General features: G+C 34.4%; 1 protein-coding gene across 7 annotated transcripts in view; it reads left to right on the forward strand.

Moving 5' to 3' along the window:
- CHD1 (chromodomain helicase DNA binding protein 1) overlaps positions 1 to 15,214 on the forward strand; it is a 58,701-nt gene that overhangs the window by 35,252 nt on the left and 8,235 nt on the right. For 6 of the 7 annotated variants that reach the window (XM_056325711.1, XM_056325707.1, XM_056325706.1 and 3 more), the window contains 15 exons: positions 917 to 1,066; positions 1,643 to 1,791; positions 2,151 to 2,247; positions 2,337 to 2,432; positions 3,349 to 3,525; positions 3,748 to 3,908; positions 5,531 to 5,572; positions 6,322 to 6,452; positions 6,857 to 6,995; positions 7,731 to 7,881; positions 8,896 to 9,018; positions 9,346 to 9,483; positions 11,712 to 11,969; positions 12,410 to 12,550; positions 14,688 to 14,866. In XM_056325711.1, coding sequence (XP_056181686.1) covers positions 917 to 1,066; positions 1,643 to 1,791; positions 2,151 to 2,247; positions 2,337 to 2,432; positions 3,349 to 3,525; positions 3,748 to 3,908; positions 5,531 to 5,572; positions 6,322 to 6,452; positions 6,857 to 6,995; positions 7,731 to 7,881; positions 8,896 to 9,018; positions 9,346 to 9,483; positions 11,712 to 11,969; positions 12,410 to 12,550; positions 14,688 to 14,866 — 2,132 coding nt within the window. The remainder of the gene's footprint in view (positions 1 to 916; positions 1,067 to 1,642; positions 1,792 to 2,150; positions 2,248 to 2,336; positions 2,433 to 3,348; positions 3,526 to 3,747; positions 3,909 to 5,530; positions 5,573 to 6,321; positions 6,453 to 6,856; positions 6,996 to 7,730; positions 7,882 to 8,895; positions 9,019 to 9,345; positions 9,484 to 11,711; positions 11,970 to 12,409; positions 12,551 to 14,687; positions 14,867 to 15,214) is intronic. The other variant, XM_056325710.1, reaches the window with a different exon arrangement.

Here is a 15,214-nt window from a genome sequence, read left to right on the forward strand (position 1 = left end):
AGGTACACTGTACATTTTTTGAGATTAAGAGGAATTTATATATCATGCATTTTAAAAATGGAGGCAAACTATGCATTTGTGCAGCAGCAAAATTATGTTTTGTTTTATTTGGGTTTTGTTGTTTGTTTGTTTTTAAATTCCTTTCCTAAAAATTTAGAACATTCTCTACAGTTTTTGGCCATTGCTGAGCTAAGGGGTACATGGAAATTTCTAACACAATTCTCAGGACTCATTCCTGAGTGTAACGGTGTGCTATCTCCTGTAACTGAATTTCATATGTTGTTTTATTGCATTTCTCAAGATCCTTCTGCAGTCTTTCATACTTGTCTGTGAATGAAGAATTCTGTATCATCTGCAGGCTTTTTCACCTTGCTTATCATTGTCCTGGTTTCAGCTGAGATAGAGTTAATTTTCTTTTTAGTAGCTGGTGCAGTGCTGTGTTTTGGTTTTTCGTATTATTCATGAATATGTTGAACAGCATTGAACTTGGCAGAAGGCTTTTCCTTCCTGTCTGAACCAGTTACTTGTAGGCTCAAGCATCTTCCCTGCTCTGGCATGGCTGCTTAGCCTTCCAGGGCTTGGGGCAGGGGGTGTGGTAGAGGGACTTCGTAACATACAAGGCTTTAACAGTAGTACTTCTTGGCCAGTCTGTTGTTTGGTTGGGATTTTTTTGGCCTGTGATCATCTACTAGGATGCTGCTTCCTTTAAACTGTTGAGAAGTCAGTAACAATTTACAAAACACACCAATATCAATGTTTACTTTATACTTAAAGAAGCTTTAAATATACAACAATTATGGAAGTGGTAGTATATGATATGACCGCACCACATACCACATAAACAAGCGTCATACTGGTTCATTTGAGAATAGGACTGTTATTGTGTATGAAAGTATTTCTTATTTTATGATTTCAGGACTTCTGCTTTTTACTGTCTACCAGAGCTGGAGGATTAGGTATCAATTTGGCATCCGCTGACACTGTAGTTATATTTGATTCTGACTGGAATCCACAGAATGATCTGCAAGCGCAGGCCAGAGCGCATAGGATCGGGCAGAAGAAACAGGTATGCACATTCAGCTTTAAGCTCCAGACCTGAAGGAGGGTTCTGTACAGTAGCTTTCCTCTCACTGTACTCTTCATTGTTGTTGTAGTTTTGAGGATAACTAATACTTTATGCATATGTCTAAAAATGTTAGTAGTGCTCATTTAACTTTTTTAAAAAATCTCCCTATATGGAGAGATAATATGGCAACTGTGGTATATGGATGGGAGAGATAGAGAGAGGAGTTATGGGACTGTCTGTCCCACATTCCCAATTGTCCCATTGGCATCATGTCATTCTAGAAAATAACTGTTGCATCAGGTGCATCCCCCTTGCTTAAATATTTTTAAATTCTGTTCAGGTTTCATTCTTGCAGAAGACATACAACAGTAATTGGAAATAAGACAGTTTTGCCTGTGGCAAATCAAGTTTAAGACAAGACAGGTCCAAGTTTATTTTTCTGTTTTTTTAAAATGCTAAGACTGTGGTAACATGATGGAACTAGTATTTCATATTTGAAACCAGTCAATTCAGAATATACGTTGTGAAGACTGAGATTTCTCCTTGTTGTTGCTTACTTTTTTAAAATGTACCTAGGTTAATATTTATCGACTAGTCACAAAAGGATCAGTAGAAGAAGATATTCTTGAAAGAGCCAAGAAAAAGATGGTGTTAGATCATTTAGTAATTCAGAGAATGGACACTACGGGGAAAACTGTACTACATACAGGCTCTACTCCTTCAAGGTATATTTTCTATTTATTTCTATACTAATTTACCCTTAAGTATATTTGACAAGTAAGTAAAAAGTTTAAGCTATTGCACTTGTTTAATAAAAGGTAAAATAAAGTTAATTAAGTAAAGATGCAAAGTATATTGTCTTAATAGATATTTATTCACGTTATATATATTTGTTAAAATAAATGTAATTAATTAAATAATATTTTAATATATTTATAAGATTATTTTTATTTTAATATTTTAATATATTTATAAGATTATTTTTTTTATTTAACAGTAAAAAGAAAGCTTTACTGACTGATGATCATAGAGAACTTTATCAAGTTACTAAGATAACTTTTTCCTGAAACATCCTTTATTTCAGCTCAACGCCTTTTAATAAGGAGGAGTTATCAGCAATTCTGAAGTTTGGTGCTGAGGAACTATTTAAAGAACCTGAAGGGGAAGAACAGGAACCCCAGGTAAGTAGTGTTTCTGGACTAGGGTAGATAAAACTACTGAAAATATGTATGAATTATTTCACTGTAAAGAGAAACGTCTTCTTTTTTAGGAAATGGATATAGATGAAATCTTGAAGAGGGCTGAAACACGGGAAAATGAGCCAGGTCCATTAACTGTAGGAGATGAGTTGCTTTCACAGTTCAAGGTATTGCTGTCTTACCTCTCTCCTGCCATGATTACACTTTCCTTTATAAACAGTACTATTTTGCTTTTGAGTACCTGTCCATCTCTTCATTTTTATGAGATGCCTCAGTAAGTCAACTCTGTGTCTCTTCCTAATAAAACGTCTTTTCACCTATACAGGATACCTACCAATAGTATAAACATTTAAAACTACATGATGTATTTTGCTAATTCTGTGTTTTATTTACTGCCTTTTCTGTTAAGCAGCTGTAGTACCCTTGAATGCAGAACACAAAGTTTACATTTCTTAGCCGATGACTTCTCAATATAGCTTTTAGCCCTGAAGTGGACTTGAATGCCAAGTATTTTAAGTGTTACCAGTTAAACATACTATTACCTGGGTGCAAAAGAAATGCAGAGTGTGATGTATTTGTTTAGATCAGTAGATTATTAAATAGCTTCCCTGATGATTGTTTATTTGCAATGGATTTTGATTCCTACATTAATGTTCGGTTAGTCTTACATTATTATAGTTTCACATTAACTCAGGTATTCAAATGTTGTTAGCCATATTTTGAAGGAAGTTAAACAGCACTCTTACAGCTATTGGGGAGGTGTTTCATTATGCATCTGTATTAGTTAACACCTTTTAAAGGAAGAGAAACATTCTTATCATTTCTCATCTTAGTGCATGTTGCATGGAGTCTCTGTCCATTTCGTAAATGAATGAAAGTACTTTCATTAGGGACAGTGTTTTATGAAGCATTTTGTATATGTATGTTCTATATAAAATAATAGCATATATAAAAATAGATAAAATGTGTAAATGCAAAAAACTTGCCATCTAGACCTTTGTTTTCCTAAAATATTAGCTGCTTAGTCTTTTTCAAATAGTCGTGTATTGGTTTGATAAGAATACATGTATTCTGATATACAAGGTGGCCAACTTTTCCAATATGGATGAAGATGATATTGAGTTGGAACCAGAAAGAAATTCAAGAAATTGGGAAGAAATCATTCCGGAAGTTCAGCGACGACGAATAGAAGAGGAGGAAAGACAAAAGGAACTTGAAGAAATATATATGCTTCCAAGGATGAGAAACTGTGCAAAACAGGTGTGTTTTTTTACTTCTTACTGTTTCTTTTTTTTTTTTTACTGTTTACAGTTCTTACTGACTTGTTCTTTTATTTTGCTGTTGATTTGTTTGGTGGTTGTTGTTGTCAGGTTTGGGGGTTTTTTTCCCACTTTTCTGAACACATATTTTTTTCAGAGTAGGCAAAAATTTATTTATGTTTGTTAATCATCTGGCTTTGAACTGCATATTTTGAAATTCCAGATCAGCTTTAATGGAAGTGAAGGGAGGCGCAGTAGGAGCAGAAGATACTCTGGATCTGATAGTGACTCCATCTCAGAAAGAAAACGGCCAAAAAAACGTGGAAGACCACGAACTATTCCTCGAGAAAATATCAAAGGATTTAGTGATGCAGAGATCAGGCGGTAAGAGATAGAGGGACACATATATTTAAAGGGACAAGTAAATTTTTTATTATTATTATTATGTGTGGATAACTGGCTAGCTGAAAAAGGTCTCATAGACATAGTCCAGCTGGCTGGACAAAAATGCACATCACTCTCAGCTTATCTGAAGTAAAGCAAAAATTACAAAATAACAGGAAGACTGAGGTGGGAAAAGAATGTTGCAGGTGGGAACAGATTACAGAAGAGAAGCTAGGGGTGGACTTGATATTTAGGCAACTAACCAATAATGAGCTTAACTTTTGTAATATGTGTGAGCTAATTATAACAAGGCATAAAAGGTGACTGTAAGGGACAATAAACGAAGTCTGCTGATCACTCATATTGAGTGACTGTGTCTTCCCTCCGTCGCGACAATTATGGAGTTTGAAAGTACAGAAGGCAGTCTGTTTTACCTCAATTTCTTAGAATTTTTTTTATTCTAGGCATTTAATATTTTATCTTTTGTACTTTGTGGTGCTGACAGTCAACAGTCAAAAATCTGAACCCATTTTAATGAAGGATAAAATTAGGTTTTAAAAATATTCTTGGTTGTTTTAAACTTGTTAATTCCTGTAACCCATGAAGACAGATTTCAAAAGGCAGTTGTTACAATGGGTGAGGTGTTCTTTTAGAAGCCAAACATTCTGCTTCCAATCCTATTATCTAAAAACTGCAGTGCTGAAAGGACGTGTAAATCTTCCTAGTGACAATGACAAAAATTTCAGTGGATTTTGTTTTCTTGTTAAACTTCTTGACACTGTAGTTGTGTTAATGTTATATTATGCCTTTTCAAACTAAAAATATGAAATCCTATTTGAATGTTGTACAACAGGTCGTTTCGATATTTGTTGCTGAAATATTCTTTAGGTAGAGGGAGGAAGAGTTGTTTACCTTTTCCAGTTTATGAAATGCTTTGCTTCTGAAAGTATGCATATTTCTCTAAAATGCTGTAAAGCTTTAAAAATACTTTTGGTTAGAGAAACAACTTTAAAAGATCCTGTTTCCCTTTCCATTTCATCTAACAACACAGCAAATTGATACTTTTTTCAAGACTATTCTTGTGCTTGCACTAACAGTTTGAGGCCTTGATTGTTGGGGCATTCTTTTTTTAATTATTTTGATTTTATTTTTATTTCATTTCCTTTCTATCCCAGGTATCTCCAGTTTCTTTCAATCTCTTACACATGCCTACAGAGTATCTTTCATGCTGTGTTTTCCAGAGTCTTCAGATCACCTGTTGCTAATTGCTCCTTTTACTATATAAGGCATAACATAATCTCCATTTACTGTAATCCACATTAAACTTTTATGATTAGACACATTCAGCTGCTGAATTTTCCATCTTGTGAAATTAATAAAGCAATTTCTGAAATAATTTGTACCTTGTATTGTTATATTGAATCAGTTCTTAAATAAAACTCAGACTTTGGGTTTTCTGGTTATACTAAACTGCTCTGCCCTCTCTAGTTTTTTGTTTTGTCTTGGTTTTTTATTGTCCATATAGTGTTACACTAAGATGCGTAACTGTATTAATACAGTTTTAAAACCAGTGTAATTAGTTAAGCATGCATTTAAATGGCAAAATTATTTTCTGTTACTAGGTTTATCAAGAGTTACAAGAAATTTGGTGGCCCGCTTGAAAGGTAAACTTGTTTATTGTTTGTGTAGGAACTTGGAACCTTGTTTTCATAAAAATTTAAAAATATACCAAGAAACGTTAGACTGAAGAGAAAATATAGTGTCTAGTTTTTTGCCTTGAATGTAACATGACTTTAGCTTAATATCTTCCCTTTCTTCGTGTATGGTATGTGTGCCAACAGCCACACAGCAAACCTTTCAATTTGCAGGACTTACTCTCTTTATACTTTACATGGTGTCCTGTTTAATTCATTGGTGATAATCATTCATTTGTCTTGTTTGATAGCCTGTTGAAAGCCTATCAGTTTATTCACTCTGACTGTTGAAGTTAGTTTTGCATTTTCCTTATTGTCAGTTCTTATTTTTAAACTTTGATTATTATTCCAAATTCTAAGAAAAACTTCCCATCCTTATTTTCCTTAAAAATATTTATAGTCCATATGAACATATTGTATATAATGACTCCTTTTCTTTTTTAAGGAAATGTGCAGTAATGTAATTTAACACTGTAGGATTAGGGTCCTTTATGGTTCTTGCTGTATTGTCATCTGATACTGGAGACGTGCTTTTTTTTTTTTTTTTTTTTTTTTTTTTTTTTTTTTTTTTTTTGTCTTGGATCAAAGCTATACACAGCATAGCAAGTACAGGTGACTGATAACTTATCTGAACATTTCTCTAGTTTCAAAGTCTGAAGAAGTCATTCACAATTACTAAAGTTTCAGAGCTATAAAAATATGTGTTTGTTTTATGACAGGTTAGATGCTGTAGCTAGAGATGCTGAGCTAGTTGATAAATCAGAGATAGATCTTAGACGTTTGGGAGAGCTTGTACATAATGGATGCATTAAAGCTTTAAAGGACAACTCATCTGGACAAGAAAGAGCAGGTACAGTGTGTTCAGGGGGCTTGGGGGGACAATAAAAATGAGTTCTTCATTATTCTTGCATTCATATCATAACAGAAAACAGTTTTATTGGGGGGAAATATAAACAAAAATGTTGGCATGCTGGAGGATTGTAAAGTGTTACAGTATGATTTTTTTTTTCCTCTTCCTGTGTGTGAATTTTCATTGGAGAAAGCAGCATGTTTTTGAATTACTGTGAAATTTAATCTTATTATCTGAAAGACCTTTTGATTCTGGAGCTTAATTTGGGCATTTGGTTAAGAAAAGGTCATTTGGTATAATTGAAAGTTTTCTGCTATAGCATCAGTCTTAGTTGTTTTCTTTAGATTTTTCTGTATGATATTTGTAAAGGTAAATGTTTTAATAGCTTTTTAATTTACTTTAAGGAGGTAGACTTGGGAAAGTTAAAGGCCCAACATTCCGAATCTCAGGAGTACAGGTGAATGCAAAGCTAGTCATCTCTCACGAAGAAGAGTTGGCACCACTGCACAAATCCATTCCATCAGATCCAGAAGAAAGAAAAAGGTATTTTTTTTATTATTTTATTTTTTATTAAGGAAATAGTAATGTAGAAAACTTTCAAAGTTCTATTAACTTTTTTCAGACAACTTTGATTCAAAACACAGTGCAACAGCATTGTCCCTCTATTCCTTGTAAGGACTGGCAGCAGTAACCTGCTCCACATCTGTCATTCTTTCTTCCCTTGCCGTGGAAGCCAGTAACAGCTTTGGCTTCGCGATTGTATTCTCTGGGAATTGTGTTCAGTTGCTAATAATAATCAGGACTAGGATTCAGACTTGCTGAGGAGCTGCTGTACGTGGCACCTCTGCTTGAAAGGAAAGCAGTATGTTTCACAGCACAGCAGTAGTTTTTTCTACCTTCTGAACTTTTTCCCTTGCCACCTTATGTATCACAATCCCTAAACTATCTACTTTAGCAGTTACACTTGGGTGATGATTTATGCTTTCATTTTTTTCATGGTTAGCCAACTCTGATGCAGCTCATGGCCACAGATGTCTATTCTTTGTATGTTAATCTTAACCAGCTTTAAAAAAACATTTCAGTGCTGATATCAATAAATATTTTACAGAAATGTTAAGGAAATTCAACAGTAAATATTTAGATTAATTTCCTTAATATACTGGCATCTTAGGAGAGAAAACAACTCTACTTCCATCACTTTTAGTGTGTTCCCTTCCACCTTGGCTAAGCTTCAGAAGTAAAAATCACTTATTTGTATTTCTAATTTATTTCTGCTAGATATGTCATCCCATGCCATACCAAGGCTGCTCATTTCGATATAGATTGGGGTAAGGAAGATGATTCCAATCTGTTAATAGGCATCTATGAATATGGTTATGGCAGCTGGGAAATGATAAAAATGGATCCTGATCTCAGTTTAACACAGAAGGTAAGTCATCTACAACACTTCATCAAGGAGTTTGTTTAGGTAATAATGTAACTGAGAACAGTGACCGAGAGAGCTTATCATATGGTAATTGAAATTGAAGGAACATTTTAAGTCAATTGTGTTTCTTAGTATCTTTTTTGTGGTATATTACTAGATTTCAAGATCTTGTGTATTCAGTTGAAGGATGCCTTCTTGCAGTCAATTGCCATGTTTTCATGCAGTTGGACCTCTGTCATTTGAATTTTTATTTTCAGTTGTTTCCTTCTCTGATTTTAGATGTTCTGGCTTTTGTTCATTTTGTGCTCTTGAACTTTTGGAAGGAAGGTTTTTCTAGAGATTTGATTTGGTTTCCCCATTCCCACATAATACCCAGATTCTTCACTTGAAGCTGTCTTTCACTCACAACATGAGAGTAGCTGTATTAGAATTAGTGCGATAGCTCTTCAGCCACGGTGAGCAACAGGTATTGAGGAAAAGACTGGTATGAAGTAAACTTCATGACAGTGCCAGCAACCTGTGGCTTTGAGATTTGAAGAGTCAGGGTTTTATCCAAATTAACTTAATAATGATTCCTACTCCTGCCTTCCGTTAATTTGCCTGGTTTTTGAAACTATTTGTTTATGTCTTTGGATCTGCAATAACCTGTAGCGAGTTTTGCATTTAGAAGATGAGGCAGAGCCAGGAGTTCTGTAGGTGACTGGTATAGGAGCTCAGAATTTCTTAGGTAAACTATAAAAGTGGAAATATAAATAAGAGACTGGTTTCTTGAGTGAGTTTGAAACTGTAAGGCCATCACCAAGATTCTTCATTGGCTGCATAATTGGAGAGAAATGAAAATATTTAAGAAATTCTCCATTGTTTCATGCATGCTGGCATATTTGCTAGGTATAGTTGAAGTGGATTGTTTTCCCCATTCTATCACACAGCTTTTTCTATTCTGTGTGCTCCAGGCTATCGCCTTCTAAACTTAGTAGTATGTACTCATAGCTGTGATACTACTGTTGTTCTTCTCAGATTTTGCCTGATGATCCAGATAAGAAACCCCAGGCGAAACAGTTACAGACCCGTGCAGACTACCTCATTAAATTACTGAACAAAGACCTTGCAAGGAAGGAAGCACAAAGGCTTGCTGGTGCAGTAAGTAAAATTTGGCATCCATTACTGAGATAAAAACCATACACTTACAGGCATGTCAGCTGATTCTTTTTCTTTTTTAGTTCTGCTCTTTTTTGTTATGTAGTATTACTCTGTATTGCTAATATTGTATTACATTAACTCAAGAAATTAATTGCGAGTTTCATATTGTAGTATTCTTTTATTTGTATGTGTTCGCCACTGTTGCGCTATGCTCTGCCTGCAGTCCTGAGAAAAGTGGCGGTCATTAGTGGCAATAAATCTTTTTTTACAACTGTGGTACAAAGGTTCTTGTCAGTAGAGGTATTAAAGAGGCCAATTTGCATTCAGGGCAATTCAAAGAGGAGGAAAACAAGAACTAAGAAGAATAAGGTGATAAAGGCTGCAAAAATAAAAGATGAAATAAAAAGTGATTCTTCACCACAGCCTTCAGAAAAATCTGATGAAGATGATGATGAGGATAACAAGGTAAATATCTTTCACATGGTAAAGATAACTATTCTATTGTATATTCTGCTTGACTTAATAAAATTGAAGTATCTGAATGTCATCCTTTTCCTGTGGCCACTAGGGCTGATGTTGCATCAGTACAAGCACATGGAAGACTGTCTGTTTTAATGTAATGATGAGCCAGTAACTGCGGAATTATGAGTAGTTTTCCAAATTATATTATAAAACTTGTTGTGGTCTAATTACAAGTGGCATTGCTTAGTTTCAGCATTCTTTAAAGAATTCAGCATTGTATCTGCTAGAAATGCAAGCCTAATGTAACACACAATTATAAAACTAATGTTTCTGGCTAATGTTTTATAAGTACTGATAGCGATGCTTCAGGTAAAATTTTTATTCAGGCTCAAAAAAAAATCAAGGTCAGTTAGAAGGAGCAGCATGAAATAAATGGTATTTCAAGACTTGCATGTGAAAGCTCCTGTGTATGTATTTCATTATCCAAAAAGTCTATTTAACCAACTATTTAGCCTTGTTGTGTTATGTTAATTCTGATGTTACTTCTTTTAGGCCAGTACTTCTATAGGGTCTTTTTTATTTCTAAAATTTGTCACACAGCAGAAACCACTAGAGATGAAAATTCAGGTAAAGTTTAGGGTCATGTCAAAGCTAATTTTATTTTGAAAGTAGTTCACATAAATCAGTGCAAATCTATATGTATCATTAAAATACTACTTCGTTTAAGTAAACTAAATTTTAAATTTTTAAATTTAAAGTAAACTAATTTTAAATTTTACAAACCATTGTAATTGTCAACTCACTCCTTATGAAAAAAAATTGTTAAGTCTGTCAGGCTTAGAAGTACCATGACACATCTATAAAACGCTGTCATTTTTAACTAAAGCGTGTATGTATTTAAATTATACTATGAAGAATAAAATGCAAACACATAAAAAAAAATAATTGTGTAGACTGACTAATATTTATAGGTAAAATAATTTGTCTGGAATGTAAGATAAGAACTGTGAGCATCGTCACAGTTCCCAGTAAATTAACATCAGCAACTGAATCCTAAGACTAAGCAAATTCAGTATTCAGACTACTTGAAAAAACAGTGTTAGACTACATCTCCACTCACAACAGAAGACATTGCCAGTCAGCTGATTGACTCGTTATGTTTTGGGAAAGTGCCTAGAATGCTGTCCCCTTTTGTCTGTTTAATAAAAGATATTCATCATTTTAATACTTTTGGACACAGACTAACAATTGCATTTCTGAAAGCTGGACTATATACAAGAATGGGATTTAACCACCTAAGCGGTTGGCTTTAGCTACTCAGCTGCTGTAGTGTGTGCAATATTTAAAATGTATCTGTTTAACCTCTAGAACATTCAGGAAACTCTTGAAGTCATTGGATTTTTGCTGGGAAGTTTCCATCATACCTAAATACTGAAGTCCTGCTTGGGCTGATTACTTGATACCTCATCTAAGTAACTTGTTCAGATCCATGTATTGGGCATTCTTTTATCTGTTTTTCTGCAATGGATTCTATATATGCCTTTCCAGGGTGTATTCAACTAATTGCAAAGATAATAATCATTTTTGCACCTGACACTTTTGTTACTTACTGTAGTATTTTTCTATTGTCTGTAAGGGTTTGAGTTTCCACCTCAGACCTTGTGAGTATTATAAAGACCAGTGGAGTGTCATTCTGTTAACCTTCAGATAATTAAATGGGCCCTATCAGACAATCTGCAACTAAGACCTTTCTTTTTAAGCCTAGTAAAAAGAACACATCTGGAAAAAGCTGGGACTCTGTTACCTTGTCCTGTGAATGTTTAATACGGGATTGGTAAAGGGTTACTGGGACAAAGCTAACTAGAACAGAGGTTTTCTAACATCCCCATCACTTGAGTGTCCTGAGCAATCAGCTCAGTTTTGAGACCTACTTCCTTACAGTTTTTAGCTAAACTACCCTACAGAGGGACAGAATTCTAAGTTAATTCTAAGTTAAATTGACATAATTTCTCACTACCACTGCCAAATCAGTACTTGCTTTGTCACATCAAGGAAATGAGTAGTTCTCATCCTTCTTTACAATGGCATTCAGATGTATTTGATGAGGTGTTAAATCTATATCCAAAAAGAAGAAAATGCACAAATAAAAAGTATGTTTTAATTTTGATAGCTACAAAACCGGTATAGATAGGAACTCAGTTTTATGTGACATATATGCTTGCATATTGCAGGATGAGATTGTTTCAGTGAAACATCCACATAAAAAAATTAAAGCAGAAAAAGAAAATGAAGAAAAGCCTGAGCCAGATATTGGTATAAAGAAGGAAGCTGAAGAAAAGAGAGAGACAAAAGAAAAGGAAAATAAGAGGGATTTGAAAAGGGAGAAAAAAGAAAAAGAGGATAAGAAAGAATTAAAAGAAAAAGATATTAAAGAAAAGAGAGAAAACAAAGTTAAAGAATCTACACAGAAAGAAGTAAAGGAAGAGAAGGTAACTAGGTTTGTTTATCTTATATAGCACTAGAAAAGGACACTAGGTTTATGTGAATGATTTTAAGATGAAAAGGTATTTTGGGTCTGATCAGTTGTCATTTCATTGAAGTCTTTTACATCACTTGAAGTTTTATTTTTACTGCCTGAAATCATGAGGACAAGCATTTGAAATGGGAAATTACATCTTCGATGATACTTATCTTCCTATCTTAGTTGGACTGAGAGTACAAGTGTGTTCAAGAAACTTACTCATTTTCCATTCTCATTTTCCATCCCACAGAGAAAGTAAAACGTGCTCTCATTGAATGTCAGCATGTCTGCATAGTTTTAATTATTATTGAAGAGAATGCAGTTGTTACAGGGATTGTTGTATGTTACAGGATAATTCCAGAGCCAAAATAAAATAATTATTTAAATATTTTGATATCTTGTCATTAGGTAAATGAAATCAAATCTGAAAGTAAAGAAAAAAATAAAAAAATTCCACTGTTGGATACTCCAGTTCATATTACTGCAACTAGTGAACCAGTTCCTATATCAGAAGAATCTGAAGAACTGGATCAAAAAACTTTTAGTGTGGTAAGTCCCTTTTTGGTAGTTAGTATTTATACCTGCAATTCTAAATGAGGACAATTTCTGATATTCTTGATTCTGTTACAGGCCACAATAACACAGGTGATCTTTCCCTAATAAAATGTCAGATCAATGAATGTTACTGCCACTGTACTGAAGTAATTTTTCTCTTCATTCCGGTAGTTCTATTTTGTTGTTTACTGTATTTATGCAGGATAGTAGGAAAACTTACCCAGTGGTCTGTGTACTGAATGGATTTAGAATATAGACTGTAAGGTTATATCCTCAAGAACAACTTAAAGAGCAGATATGAATGAACTTCAATACCTTGCTGGAATCTCTGGCTTCATCCTACCATATATGCCTGCCTTTGTAAGATAGCAAGAGAAATTCAGTTTCAGCACTTCTCTCCTGAAGTATTGCAGACTGAGATGAGTAGACACAGGAAGGAACAAATGCTAAAGCTCTTAGAAATACCTTGCTGGAGTAATGTCTCTGACACCAAAAGAATTTTGTTTAATCACTACTTCTGACTAAGAACAGAATCAGTATTACAGGAAAAAAGGTATGTGCACACAATTTATGTAAAGTTTTATAGGGTGGCTGGGGCCCTTGGAAAGGTATCAGTGAGCAACTCTGAGCAGCTACTTTCCTGTGGATGTTTCATCATTCACGTTTCAACAGTTGTTTGTTTCTACCAGCCAGGATTACTGGGGCTGTTGTAGGTGCTGGCTGTGACACACAAGTGGGATTCTCTTGAGTGTGGTAGTGACTGGTGTCTGTACAGCTTTATTCTAAACATTCTAAGTAACTCACCTGTGATTTTTAGGATGAGCCTCAAGTAATGCAGGTGGATATGTCCATGTGATTAAGTGACAGAAAGACACTTGATATCCATGTACAGTTATATTTTTATGATCACTTCTGTATTTAAGTAGTGCACTCTGTAAGCTGTCTTTTAAAGGCTACTTTAAGCTGTGGGTAGTGCAATATGTAATGCAGCTGCTTAATTAGTGGCATGACCTGGCAATGGAACAGTTTCCCTGATTTTCCTGAGTTGTCCCTAGATGCTTACATGGTAACTGCAATAATCCATTTAATTCCATTCCAAAAAAGTTATTATTTTAAATGTGTGTGTTTGTTTGTTTGTTTATAGACTTCCTTTTGCTCTTAGTGGAAGTAATTCTAGATTGAGTCTTTGTACAGAATTTATTTTTTTTTATCCAGGCTTTTTGCTCTGGAATGTATGTTTATCATTATGCCATGGTCAGATGTAGTCTAATTAGTGTATTTAACTATACTTTCAAATGGAAGTTGCTGCTGAGGGTTGTTCAGGCTTAACTAGTTTGGCTCTTTGTGACAAGGAGAATATGCGTTTCATCTGTTTACCATGCCATTGTAATTGGATGGTATTGCTAAGCAAGTGTCTGTAACTTAAATCATGCTGACTGGTTTTATCTGGATTTATTATTAAAACATTTGATCCGAAGTGTGAAAATTCAAGAATGTGCATATGACATGTATCTGTATTGCCATCACTGGTGTCACTAATCTAGGCATACCCAAAATGGCTTTAGTCTAAATACTGCAAGTTCTGCTAGTATCTGTATTTGAGAACTGCTCAGAGAAGCAACATTGATCCCCTGCTGAATGCCAGGTTTAATTGTTGCAGAAAAGTATCTGTTTGAAATGTACTAAACAGTCTCATACTTCATGCTGACATTGGAAGTTTTACAGCTTTCAAGGTGCTTAAAAAGTCTAGGTCTTCTCCTATATGCTTGTGCTGAGAGTTATGTTTGTAAAACCCAGTTGTAATGAGTCCCTTTCCTTAGAAAATCCCTTGTATTAAGGTAGTGCTTTCTAAATCCTTAATATCTGTATTTTATAAAATTTAATGCTTTCACAGAATAAATTTCCAGCTGGGTTCAAAATACAACTTTTTCCAAAGGAAACATGTAAAAGATTTTTAAGAGCTGTGAGCAAGTCTTGTATTTCATTTGGCTTATAACAATATTGTCTCTGCCTGTATATAGATGCGTGTATATGTATACATCTCACAGTAAAGTGTGGGTCGGTTTTAGAATTCTTTTTTTTTTTCTTATTTCACCTTTAAATTAATACATTCTTCTTTTGCATTTTACAGTGCAAAGAAAGAATGAGGCCTGTTAAAGCAGCACTGAAACAGTTGGATCGACCAGAGAAGGGCCTTTCTGAAAGGGAGCAGCTGGAACATACTAGACAGTGTCTAATCAAAATTGGGGATCACATTACTGAATGTCTGAAGGAGTACACAAATCCTGAACAAATTAAACAGTGGAGAAAGTATGTTATTCTCTGTGGTTTTTTTCTGGGAAAAGGAAAATCTGTAATTGCTTCTCTTAAACAGAATAGTTCTTAATTATTTCTTGTTCTGCCTTTCTTGTATCTTTCTGCTGTTTTAATTAGGAGTCTATAAAAAGATGATTACAGAGTTCTGACTTTTAATGGTTTGACTTTTTCATACTGCATAGCAATGCATTTGGCCCAGTAGGTGGAGTCATCTCACAACTGAGAGCAAATGCTAAATAACGTGTTACTTCCCTGTGTTTTGGGAAAAGCATCCTTTAAGGATCTGGGTTTTTTTCAGCTTTTAGGTGTTTGGGTTTTTTTTTTAATTCCTGCTAAAAGTAG

This window comes from Falco biarmicus, chromosome Z, assembly GCF_023638135.1.
Source record: "Falco biarmicus isolate bFalBia1 chromosome Z, bFalBia1.pri, whole genome shotgun sequence".
In the NCBI taxonomy this organism is placed as follows: domain Eukaryota; kingdom Metazoa; phylum Chordata; class Aves; order Falconiformes; family Falconidae; genus Falco; species Falco biarmicus.